The sequence below is a fragment of the Amphiura filiformis genome, chromosome 20 (assembly GCF_039555335.1).
Source record: "Amphiura filiformis chromosome 20, Afil_fr2py, whole genome shotgun sequence".
Classification (NCBI taxonomy): domain Eukaryota; kingdom Metazoa; phylum Echinodermata; class Ophiuroidea; order Amphilepidida; family Amphiuridae; genus Amphiura; species Amphiura filiformis.
In genome coordinates, this window is record NC_092647.1 from 38,685,035 (window position 1) to 38,697,318 (window position 12,284).

Consider the following 12,284-nt stretch of genomic DNA (forward strand, 5'->3'; position numbering starts at 1 on the left):
GGATAATTCTTGTGTGATATATACCTAGTGTTGATATTTACTCACTGTGCTTAGCATTTATTGTTCATTCATTAATTCATTGATTGCTTCATTCATTCATTCATTCATTCATTCATTCATTCATTCATTCATTCATTCATTCATTCATGCATTCATTCATTCATTCATTCATTTATTCATTCATTCATTCTTATCCATTCAATTTAACACTTTATGTATTGATTATTCTTAAATGTAATGTTGGCTCAATCAAGGAAACAGCAGTTACAATGCACATGCACATGAATGTACTCTATGCTGTGAACATTAAGCTGATTGATAATATCCATTGGACACACTTAAAGACCAGCAGTTATAATGTACACATACTCTGTGCTTTGAACATTAAGTTGATGGATAATATCCATTGGACACACACTTAAAAATAAGCAGATACAATGTACATGTACTCTATGCTGTGAAATATCCATCGGACACACACTGTAAATAGACAGCAACAATTAATTACATGTTCTCTATGCTATGCTATTAACATTAATTGGATCTGAATGATATCCAGTGGACATACTCTTACATGTATAACAGATGCATAGTGAAACAAGTTGTTATGCCATTGTTCAGAACTTATACGGAAGAGAGCGGTTGCCATGGCTACTGATATTACTCTTATTGTGTGCGATTGGAGAATATTTGTTTTGTGCCACTTATTGGATAATGTCCCGAACAATGTACTCTTGTATGCGGATGCAGACAATGTACTCTTGTATGCGGATGGAGACTAGAGACAACACATGAGCCACATATATTTTCATTAGGCGCTGAGGACAGCGCTTCAGAGGGGAGGGGGTTGTGTAGTAAAATCATATTTCTACCATAACCCCTCTAAACTGAATTAAGAGGTATGCCCTTGGACAGATTTAATGGTATGCGCCCGTATTCAGTACTAAACGCAGCCGTCACCAATTAGGCGACTAAACGCAGCCGTCACCAATTAGGCGACCTCTGACCTCTCTGAACCACGATGTGTTTACGTTTGGATATTGTTATGAGAAGATCTTATTTTTCTGTGATTTGGATTGCATCGAAGAGCTAAAACAGCGGTAATTCGTAACTAATCTAGCCATTTACATGGTAGGGAGGACGATTATATATTATAGCTTGCAGGGGATGATTTCAAGGGAAGCTTACGGCAGTGATAATATTCTATTTCTGCAGCTTGTGATCGAAGTTTTTTCTTGCGGAGTGAGTGTGGGACATTTAAAATCGTCGATAACGCTTAGCTAGCATTGCAGAATCAATCATCGAGTATAAAACTGAATTCAGTCAATAAAGAATAAATAATAGGCCTATCGCGATCGCGAAGAATGCATACATGGGAAATAAAAGTGACATAAACTGATCAGTGCTAAATTTGCATACACAAAGTGAAGTAGTGACAATATGAATATTAAAATGATCATGATCATGAATAGGTGCACCTTTCGCGATTGCTTACATACATATTGTTACACATCTGAATGACTATTGGTATTGCCAATATTGTGTTGTTGTGCTGACTCATCATACAATTGTGTATTTATTTACTATATTTTTATGTGTCCCTGCTAATGACCTTCCGCCTTGATTGCGCTAGGATTTTTGGTATCATCCCTTATTGCCGGTACACATTTTTGACAGATATATTTTTTATGTGTCCCTGATTGCGCAAGGATTTTTGGTATCATCCCTTATTGCCGGTACACATTTTTGACAGATATATTTTTTATGTGTCCCTGATTGCGCAAGGATTTTTGGTATCATCCCTTATTGTCGGTACACATTTTTGACAGATATATTTTTATGTGTCCCTGATGATCTTCCGCCTTGATTGCGCTTTTTTTTTGGTAACATCCCTTATTGCCGGTACACATTTTTGACAGATATATTTTTTATGTGTCACTGATTGCGCAAGGATTTTTGGTATCATCCCTTATTTATATTGGTGCACATTTTTTTACAGATATATTTTTATGCATATTTTTTATGTGTCCCTGATGATCTTCCACCGTGATTGCGCAAGGATTTTTGTATCATCCCCTTTATGGACAGTACATGTACACATTTTTGCTAGGTATATTTTTTATGTGTCCCTGGCCTCTTTCTAAATTACATTATTGATTTTTGGTATCACTTTTAAGAGTCCAGCAGCTAGCAGGCCCACCCATTTCTCTCCATCATTACATTGTTTGTGTTGGTTTATTATGAATAGAGTTCACGAAAGTTAAATAGATGTGTGCAGTCTCAATTATTCTTCTTTAAAGTAAATCCCTAGTTAAAACATATGTAAATCAGTGTGTTGTACCCTGGTTATTTGCCCAATCTAAATTTTGTAGATCTCACTGGTCTTCCATTGGCCAAAAACGTTCGCCCGCCATCGCCGCTCGGTCCGCCGGCCCTTGTGACACCACGCCCAAGGAACCCGTTTTGCCAAAATATTAATCATATTGGACACAAAATTAGGATGTACAGTGACATCCCAAAAGTTCCATTACCATTTTAAAATACTACATTTTTTGTACACATTATATTATGAACAATATGGATGGATATTTTTACCAACTGTACAACTGTAACAATATCTTACTTTTTTGTCAATGTTAGATGCAAAATATTAAAAAAAAAACCATTTCATCGCATAAGTAAGAAAAGCAAATAAAATAACTTGCAGCATGACACATGAACCTTTTCACTGGTTCTCTCAAAAGTAGCCATCAAGGTTTCCTCCTTTACTTTTTTTCTATTCATGCTCTTCATAGGACCCCGGCATAGGACCCGGGCATAGGACCCATGTATAATCAGTGGTAGAAGTATCATATACTCATACTGGACTCTCTCAAATCTTTTAGTCAGTTCAGATTTTTTGTGTAGGACGAAAGCCTTGATGGCTAGCTACAGGAGCTACTAGGGAGGAAGTGTACCTTGTGGGCGTGGGCATTTTGCTCAAACACTACCCCTGCAGTGCACAGTAAGATAAGAAAGTCCACTATGACACTATATCTGGCCTATAAACAATTCAATTTCAAATGTCAAATAGATTTTTACAAAGTTATGAAAGAATAACTTCAAAATATTGAAACAGAAATTTGTGCAAGATACAGGCCTCGTCTTTTAAGGCGAGTGAGAGTGATCACTCGCCTAAAATGAAGCTGAGGAGAGCTTTTTATCACTCGCCTACAGCTCACCTGGCAAGTTTTGAGGAGAATATATATTGTATTTATTTCGTGAAGCCATAATGTACGATATTTTAAATGAAATTGGTTACCTGAAGATGTGGCAAAGCTTCCATTTTACATTCACTAAACTGAATTTGATCCACACAAATTTTTTTACCAAGAATCATTGGCAAATTGATTCTCCAATTCTCACTGAAATTTTTTAAGTTCCTCCAAAGGTTTACTTACATTGGTTGTAGTTCTTGTAGCAAATAAGCCAGGGTCAATGTTGTACAAAGGTGGATCCCCTTGCTTCAAAGAATCGTGCAGTTCTAAGGTCCTATCAATCATCTTCTTGCATTCTGGAATCGCATATAAATCTGGTGATTTGAAGACCGTTTTTGAGAGATGGCCTATGGGTAGGGTACCAAGTCTAATCCTTTGAAACAGAGAAAAGGCATACTCTTTCCGTTCTTGCCAGTCATGCTGAAGCCAAGCCAATGTAGTGTCAAACACCTGTAAGAATACAACAATAAAGTCTTTTTACAGCTGCAGGCCCCAGTGGGACTTCTTGCTCCCCTCCCCCGAAATGCTGGCTGTTGAGATTTGTAGCATATAATATTTTGGCTCACTTTTGACAATTTCATCAAATCTTACCACACTTCTCTGAAAAATCCTGGCTATGCCACTCTTGGGGTGGCACACTGAAGAGGCACACAAAAAACTTCAAACCAAGGCTTAGGTACCGAAATGAGCACAAGTCAAAAGAGGCTGAATTTTCCTGATTTTATAAGAAGCCCACTTCAGGCCCCAAGCAACCCCCTGCGCACACCACTGCACAAGACAGTACAGAAAGTATGTTCAATATAATGTACATACATGTAGAGAAAAAGAAAAACTCTCACCTCTTTCTCGTCACTGAGATCTGACCTCTCCAACATTTCCTTCATGAGTTCTGGTGTCATATGTAGCAGAAACTTCTCGGACATCTTGAAATTCTTAGCAAGGTATTCTTTGGATCTGCTCTTCAGGTCTTCAAAGTCAAACAAGTCTGCTTTGGTAAGAATTCTTACCACTGCTTCGATATCAAAATTAACTCCTTCTGCCCGCTGTAACTGACAATTCAAGAAGGCATGACATCTTTGTAGAACAATATCAAATTGAAGGTAGTGGGCCATTTCCAACACATCTATGACTGTGTCTAAAGAGAGATTCAAGGTGCCTGAATAAGCAAAATCCAGGAGGATCTGGAAGGCTTCTGTATTACCTGGAATAACTGCTTCTGATTGGAGACTTTCCTGAAAATCGGATGTTAACATTGCAGCAAAATACTCACTACATGCTGCTAGAACTACTTTGTGAGCTTGGAATGATCTTTCCTCTACTTTGATTGTGATGTCACATAAGGTTTGGTTCTGCTGCAATTTCTGCATTCCATTGAATACTTTGAACATGTGTCTGAGCTGAGACTTGTGGTCATCGTCTGCCATGACATTGATCGGCATCCAACCAGGAACATAATCTTCACAACCTTGAAAAATAAAAAGGGAAATAAAATCAATGCATATAAGATTATTTTTTTGGTTCTTGTTCCCCGCCTCAATTTCTGTGATTCTAAAAGTCACAGGTTTTTTAAAGAGTTTTTAAAAATTTGAAGATTTTTGAATGCTTCAGGAAAACTTTATGTAATTTAATTAACTAATTTTATCACTTTAAGATTACCATTGAAATTGAGATTGAAATTCAAATCCATTAGATGTAATTTTTAATCTTAATTTGGATTAGTCTTGGATTAGTGTCCATTTTATTCTGTCCCAGGCTGTTCAATAGAAGCAAAAGTAATCAAAATATACATCTTTATCCAACTTCGAAATAGTACCAGTATTTCTCTGGTTACCAGCCTTGAATAAAAAGTAATTTAGGGCCTAAAAAATTAACCTTTACACCTTTAGTGATTTTTTTAAACGTTTAAATGATTTTATCAACCATGTTTCGCAATAGCCCTCCGTGGTGTAGTGGTATGCAAGATTACCTGCCACCCACACGGTCCGAGTTTGATTCCCCATCCCCACCCCAGCGCAAGAATTATTTTTCTTCACATTCATTTTGGATCCAAAATCATTTATTTTCATGTGAAAATGTTTATATTGCACTAGGAAATATATTTTGTGCACTTTTTTTCTGTAACGGGGTTAATAGAGCTTGGGGAAAAATAATATTAAATTGCGTCGAACGTCCAGGCAGTGTTGCCGTCATATTGTTTGTTTTGTTTACGATATTGACTGTTGCCGCATTGAAATGACGTCGGCCACCATCATCTGGCTTATGATATATATTTTCTAAACACTGAATAAAACGAAATTGACCGGGGGCCGACTTTACGGCCGATTCGTAGCGTCCAGTCACATATACATGTAGGCCTAATATTATGTGCTTTTAAAAAATGTTTATGCAAAGATCAAACATTTGCCACTCCCGTATCCTGGACAGATGTAAAAAAGTAAGAAACATGGTGGCCGAGCGGAACGGGCTACGACTCATAATCGGAAGGTTGCGGGTTCGAGCCCCGGCGACGCCATCGTGTTGTGCCCTTGAGTAAGGCACTTTATCTCGATTACTCCTCTCCACCCAGGTGTGAAATGGGGAGCTGTTATGAATACTGTCCATTGAGCGCCGCCCAAAGGTATGAGCATGCCTTGGGCATTGTATGGCAGCTGACATATTCTAACGACGGCGGAATAAATGTAAAGCGCTTTGGTACATGTTCACATGTGAAAGGCGCTGTATAAATACCAATATTTATTATTAATATTTATAAATGCAGTGATTCTTTCATATCGCTGATGTTAAAATCATATAGACTATTCCTGGTTTATTCCCGGCATTTTCCAACCCGCCATTCATGCCTCGTAATAGTTAATGTAATGTGTAAAATGTTTACTCCAGTGTTGTATATTATTTTTTTTTGTTATATTTCCGGTTTTTTTTCTTCTTTGCAAGTGAAATTTTTTTTCAAATGCGCACAAAATAAGCCATCAAAAACGAAATGCGCGCGCTACAGGAAACAAACTTGTTTTCTTTTTTTGGGGCCTTTAAAGCAGCGTTTTTGCTGAACCATGAAATGGTCTCAGCTTATTTGCCTTTCTCAGTTCCTTACATACTCAGCAACATTCTGGTCTTAAATGGGCATCCAGTTGGGTGCATTAATAGTCTCCACTGAAAACCCACCCATTGATACACCAACATCACTGAAATGTACCTCAAAACTAGTGGCAAAATAAAGGGTATATATCAAATTTTCTGATTCCATGCCTTAGGTAAACTGTGCAGGTTGAAGCCCGAGCGTTCATACTCAAACAGTATAAGCAAGTAGGCCGTACACCAAATATATATGAAGGAAAGGAAAGAATTACGCTGCTCTGTGCACTAGTGACGAGAATCTAGGTAGCCTAATTTCGTTTAGTGTTTTTAGATGTTCTGCAACAAGGCCAAGGGTGAGTAACTGACGTATTTGCAATTGATGGAACACACATGTAGGCCAGCGTTTGAATATAATACCCAGCATGTCCAGAGCTCGGCAGGCCATTGAAGACATGCCATGAGATTATAGTCAGGGAGTGAAAGCAGTTTAGGTAGAATTAATTCCTCAGTCGACAATTTTTGTACCAATGGTTGTAGGATATATTGTAATATTGTATAACAAAAATCGACTAAAAACTACTTTGGGCAAAAAAATTTACAAGCCTTTGAAAATTGCACTTATTTTAACTTTGAGCAAGTTTAATTCCGAAGAGGTAAATAAAAAATACTTTTGCGAAGCGTGGTCGCATCGGCTATCGCGACGGCATTACGCGCTGATACATGCGCGTCAAATTGCGTATACTGCGCATACACCGTTTTCCGCGCTCAATCACATTTTATTATAGGCATAATTATCCTTCCGCTGACACACGGCTCGCAGCATTGATGCATAATATGCCAATTTTGCCATTTATTGACGGCGGATTGTTTGCGTTTGTTTTACCAATGAAATGCGGTTGTTAATTTGGATCTTCAGCATATTTTTAGCTTACAAGATATTTCGAAGGCACGCTGTTTCGAAGGTGTCGTATTTAGTAGTAGCCTAACTTTGCATCAGTTATATGTCGGGCATTGTGAAAATCTAAACATTTTGCTTTGGACCTCGGAATATTCCTCGGTTCCAAAGGCAAAATGTTTAGATTTTTCACATGCCCTCCAAATAACTAATGCGCAGTTATTAACCTATAATTATGTTATGACCCTACGCTATACGATACCCCACTAGGTCTATTATTAGGGGGAAAATGTCTCTCGTCCTCGGCTCTAGTCCGGGTTTTTAAAAACAAAAAAGAGGAAGAGCTGCTTTTTTATTTCTTATGAATAATCTAGCGTTCTAGTTATTTGTTCTGAGAGGTAGGCCCCCGGGGCCGGGGGTAGGGCCCATCTAATTTGGCTAGGCCTATATGTGATTGGTTCTTTTAAGTGGATCGTAGGCCTATACCTATGTCCAGGGTAGCGTGTATAGTACGGTAGCCTGTGTCCCGATTGACCTTTTCCCTCGTGAAGCATGGTGTCAAGATGGTGAAAGTCTAATAGAGTAGAAACTGGATTTATCAATCATAAAAATCTAAACGTGTTTTACTTCAATCCTATACAAATCTACAGATAAATGTATTAAAGCTATAGGTTAAACTAAGTTCCGTCAACTTTCGTTTAGAAATAAAATAATATTTGAGCAAGGTTGTTTTAATGATAATCCGCCATCATTGTCAGTGACTCAATTTCATGGGGCGATAACATTTCAACTTAATCAATATAATGACCCAATAGGCTACGTTCACGTTTAATAACTCTTGCCTACATTTCTTCCCGAACAAAATAACATTAATTACCATAAGTACCAATTAAACTGATATCGGATAATATTGCCAACAATTTTAATTTTAATCAACAGATCATCATTTAGGCCTATAGTCATGGATTATGGTATAGGCCTAATATTTATCAAACAAATGCGATATCACAGGTGTATAAGCATGTGCATGCAGGTATACAATGACGTAGGCCTATCATTATCCTATTACTAATAGGCCGTCAGTTATATTTTAGGCCTGCATTAGGCGGGACATTACGAAAATAAAAACACGATAAATCTACTGCATTAGCAAAATAATTGCATATAAATAGGCTTATAAACCACCCAGTTAGTAGGCCTGGACCAATGTGTTAGGTGACTAAATGCTTGTCGGACCAAATGGTTTGTATAGATCAAATGGGTTATTAGACCAATTGTGAGACCAAAAGGTTATTAGACCAAATGGTTTTAGACTTATCTAAATGGTTATCGAACCAACTGGTTAAAAAACGGAATAAAGGTGCATGGAAAAAGAGGGGAAATGAGAGAAAGCCAATCCACGGAGATACTTAGGTTTAGATAACTATTAATTTCCGGCCTATACCATGCAGGCCTATACTTTAATATCTTTTTCATAACAAAGTCCTATACTTTTTCAACAGAAAACAATATACATTCTTGTCGACCGTTCTGATGTATTTAGGCCGTAAGTGTTAAGGCCTATGGGCTTATTTATAGACGTATACCGGTATAGGCCTAAGGTCTAAATTGATCAGACGTTTAGTACGCCTATACTATAATGACGTATAGGTCTAGGTTTAATGACTAAGCTTAATGGCCCATTTCACGGTTAGGCGCCACTTTTGGTGAAAAAAACGCAAAAATTTCAAAATGGATTAAATTTCATTTAATAGAGGTTTTCTTAACCAAATAAGACCAGATTTTCATAAAAATATAATTTCCTAGCTTAAATCTCTCTACTTCTCAAAGAAAATTATGATTTATTATCTCATGTTATGTAATTTTTTAACAAATTTGATAAATATTGAGTAGTGTATATGAAACTTTGACTGTCCAATACATATATAATAGATATTGAACATAAATAAGTATGTCATAGGCTCACTTGTGATCAAATTTGGGCATATTTGGTTGTGTAATGACAAATTTATGGCCAATTAAATGTGATTTTTGTGGTAAAAAGGGAATTGACATGAAAAGGTTTACTCATCAATTTTAATAATCAATGAATGACTCTGATATTTCACAGCTTTGAAGGTCATAATATGGGTAATGTTCACAAATAATATTAGCCAGTTTGAAAACACAGATCAAATTCAAGATTCTGATGTTTGTGCAATTTTGGATGTGACTGATGTCAATGTGAACGGAAACAACACACTGTAAACCAAAGTATGTTTTAGAAAATAATGATATAAAGAGTTTTCACACACTCAGTAAATTCAATGGGATATATTGAAACATATCAACCTGTGTTAGCTTTCATTTTAAAACACTGTTTACAATTGAAAGAAGCGGATGTGACATTTTCATTTGTGAACGGAATATTTCATTATTATAAACAGTTTGCTTGTCAAAAATGTAAGCTTTGGGCACTTCTAACACATATATTTTGTGAGATTCTATTGAATTGAGCATTGATGCTACAATGCTTTTTCTGACTCTTTATATTTTTGAATTTTTTTCAGTTAATACTGAAATATTCCGTTCACAATAGAAAATGTCACATCCGCTTCTATAAATTGTATGCAAAACTGTCCCCTAAAGACAACAACAAAGCCATGAAATAATCATATGTGACATGTATACATGAAATAATAAACCTATTTTAGAAAGTCAAATATCAAGTTGTTCAAGTATTTTTGCCCCAAAACTACAAATTTTGAGGATGTGACATGTGAACGGAAACTGAAGCTTTTTGAGTCCCCTGTCACAATTAAAGAAAGCATACTGAATTAAGGATTTGTTGTGCCTTTTGAACCCCCACAAACCTGTAATGAAATAACTTCAAATTGGCATCCTAGCCCTATTCCTGTCTTAGTTCTTTGAAGAAACTATTTTGGATGTGACAGGTACCATGGATGTGACACATGTGAACGGAAACTTTGAAATGACATCTGCAAGCTAAGTTGATGAAGGATTTTTCATTAAATGGTGTCATTAGATAGCTCATAGCAGGGGATTTTTAAAAATCAAGGAGAAAAAATTCTACAACATATTTGTAAATAAATTATACTATTTGGAAAATTAATCGGATGTGACAAAATTGTGAACGGAATTTGTTGGCAAAAATTCAAACTATCGCTGTATCTACATATTAAGAGCAACAAGTGTAATTTGTTCAACAAATAGTAACAAGACTCTGAACTTCACTAAAACACACTAGTTTGCCATTCATCTAAAGTATTAGTTGATCTATTCCACATTGAATAAGGTACATAGATGTGAACGGAAAATGTCACATCCGAATTCTGAAATTTAAATGGTTCTCACGCTAGTTTAACTGACAACTAATACTTTGTTCATGTATGGCTGTATAGTGCAACTTGTTCACTACATAAAAACAACAAAAGCAGCTGGTAGGCTCAACATAGTTAAAAGTGGCAGCATTGGAAAACAAATGTCTGTTTCCAGGTTGCTAGTGAAATGTGGTTTTTTAACCACTTCTGACCCCTGTGCGCCCTGAAAGATAAAAGCAGAAAGGCCGATTAAGCTAGTGGAGGTAGGCCATACAGAGACAATGAAAAATCACCAACAGTAAATTCTGTAACCCCATTATTTTTTACACACCAGGCCAGATATGCTGAAAATCAAAAAGTGGCACCTAACTGTGAAATGAATTACAATTAATTGGTGAATGACATCAATGTATTTTATACATTAAATGTATTACTTAAATATGTATTTTTTTCATATCCATTCAAGAAATGGGGACACTTTAATTCAGGTATGACAGGTAAAACTTACAGAAGGTGTCGATCAATTAGACACCGACTTCGTGCCGTGTGTTGTGTGACGCGACGCTCTGGTTTACGCAGTATGCAACGCCAACACGCTCACTTGTTGCGCGCACGCAAATACAAAACAGTAAGCGTGGACGCGTTAACCATGTTTGCGTAAATGCGGCTTAACAGTCGGAAACGTTCGTGATTTGTGTATTTTTACTGTAAAATAGTGATTTCATGTGCCTGTACATGTAGATATTTTTGCCCAGGGTGGATTTTGGTCGATTTTGGATATGTGATAGAAAAATTGAAGCCACGTCTACCAGTACAAAAATTGTCGATTGAGGAATTAATTCCAGCAGACAGCCTTCCCAGAGCTCTCTCTCCCTCACTATTATACTACCTTGGCGTGATACCGTGACCCAATGCGTGAGACTCACGGCCAATGTGTGAGAGTTGACAGCCCTTATCCAGGCCTAGGCTATATCCGATGCTCAGGGCCGGGAACTTGGGCTGAGGAATAGCCAGGGTTTGCATCGGTTTGCATCAGATATTCGCTCTGGGAGGGCCGGGGAGGGGCTGAAAGTTTTGCCCGGGTGGGTCCGAGACTGGCCAGGTGTTTAATACCCGGGACTTGATCTTTTAAACCCAAAATCCACGACCCGGCCATCTCCGGGCCCCCAGGGCCGGGGATGAATTTGATATGTGCATTACTGGGTCCGGAGTCTGGGTCTCACATATAAAATATTGGACTTGGTTAGTGCCGTACTATTACGCTGCCTTTCACGATCATGTCAGAAATTAATATTTTGTTCTGGGTCTGATTATTCGGACTAGGAGAGGACTTGGTTAGTTGGTAAGCTTACCTGTGAATTTGAATCTCATTTCTTCAAAACTCAAGTTAGGATAACAGATAAGTGCAGCGCCGACGCCTGTCCTTTGACTTGGGGTTCCTTCGTCTACCACTAGTGACAATTCATCATTGTAAGCCATAATACCGCCTGTCATCTCTGATCTAGCACTGAAAACAGTTAGCCGAATTCACGAAAATACACACTCCGATCATGCACACGCCAATTCAGGGCGCACACCACCAAATCATGTAATGTGGATGAGTTCCGGTAAAAACGAAATCTTTTTAGGGCCTAAAAGCCCGGGCCTAAAAGGAGAAGCATGTTATAATAGCTTAAACAAACATGAACTTGGATCCTCCAGAAAGTTGGAAAACACAATTTGTGAATAAAGTAGGCC

General features: G+C 37.5%; 1 protein-coding gene across 1 annotated transcript; it reads right to left on the reverse strand.

Moving 5' to 3' along the window:
• Positions 1-450: 450 nt before the first annotated feature.
• LOC140142300 (kelch-like protein 12) lies at positions 451-12,041 on the reverse strand. The gene is made up of 4 exons (XM_072164269.1): positions 11,900-12,041; positions 4,097-4,722; positions 3,441-3,707; positions 451-480 (listed from the first exon to the last, which is right to left on the reverse strand). Exons 1-4 carry the CDS (start codon positions 12,039-12,041, stop codon positions 451-453), a joined length of 1,065 nt encoding a protein of 354 aa, XP_072020370.1.
• Positions 12,042-12,284: the final 243 nt, after the last annotated feature.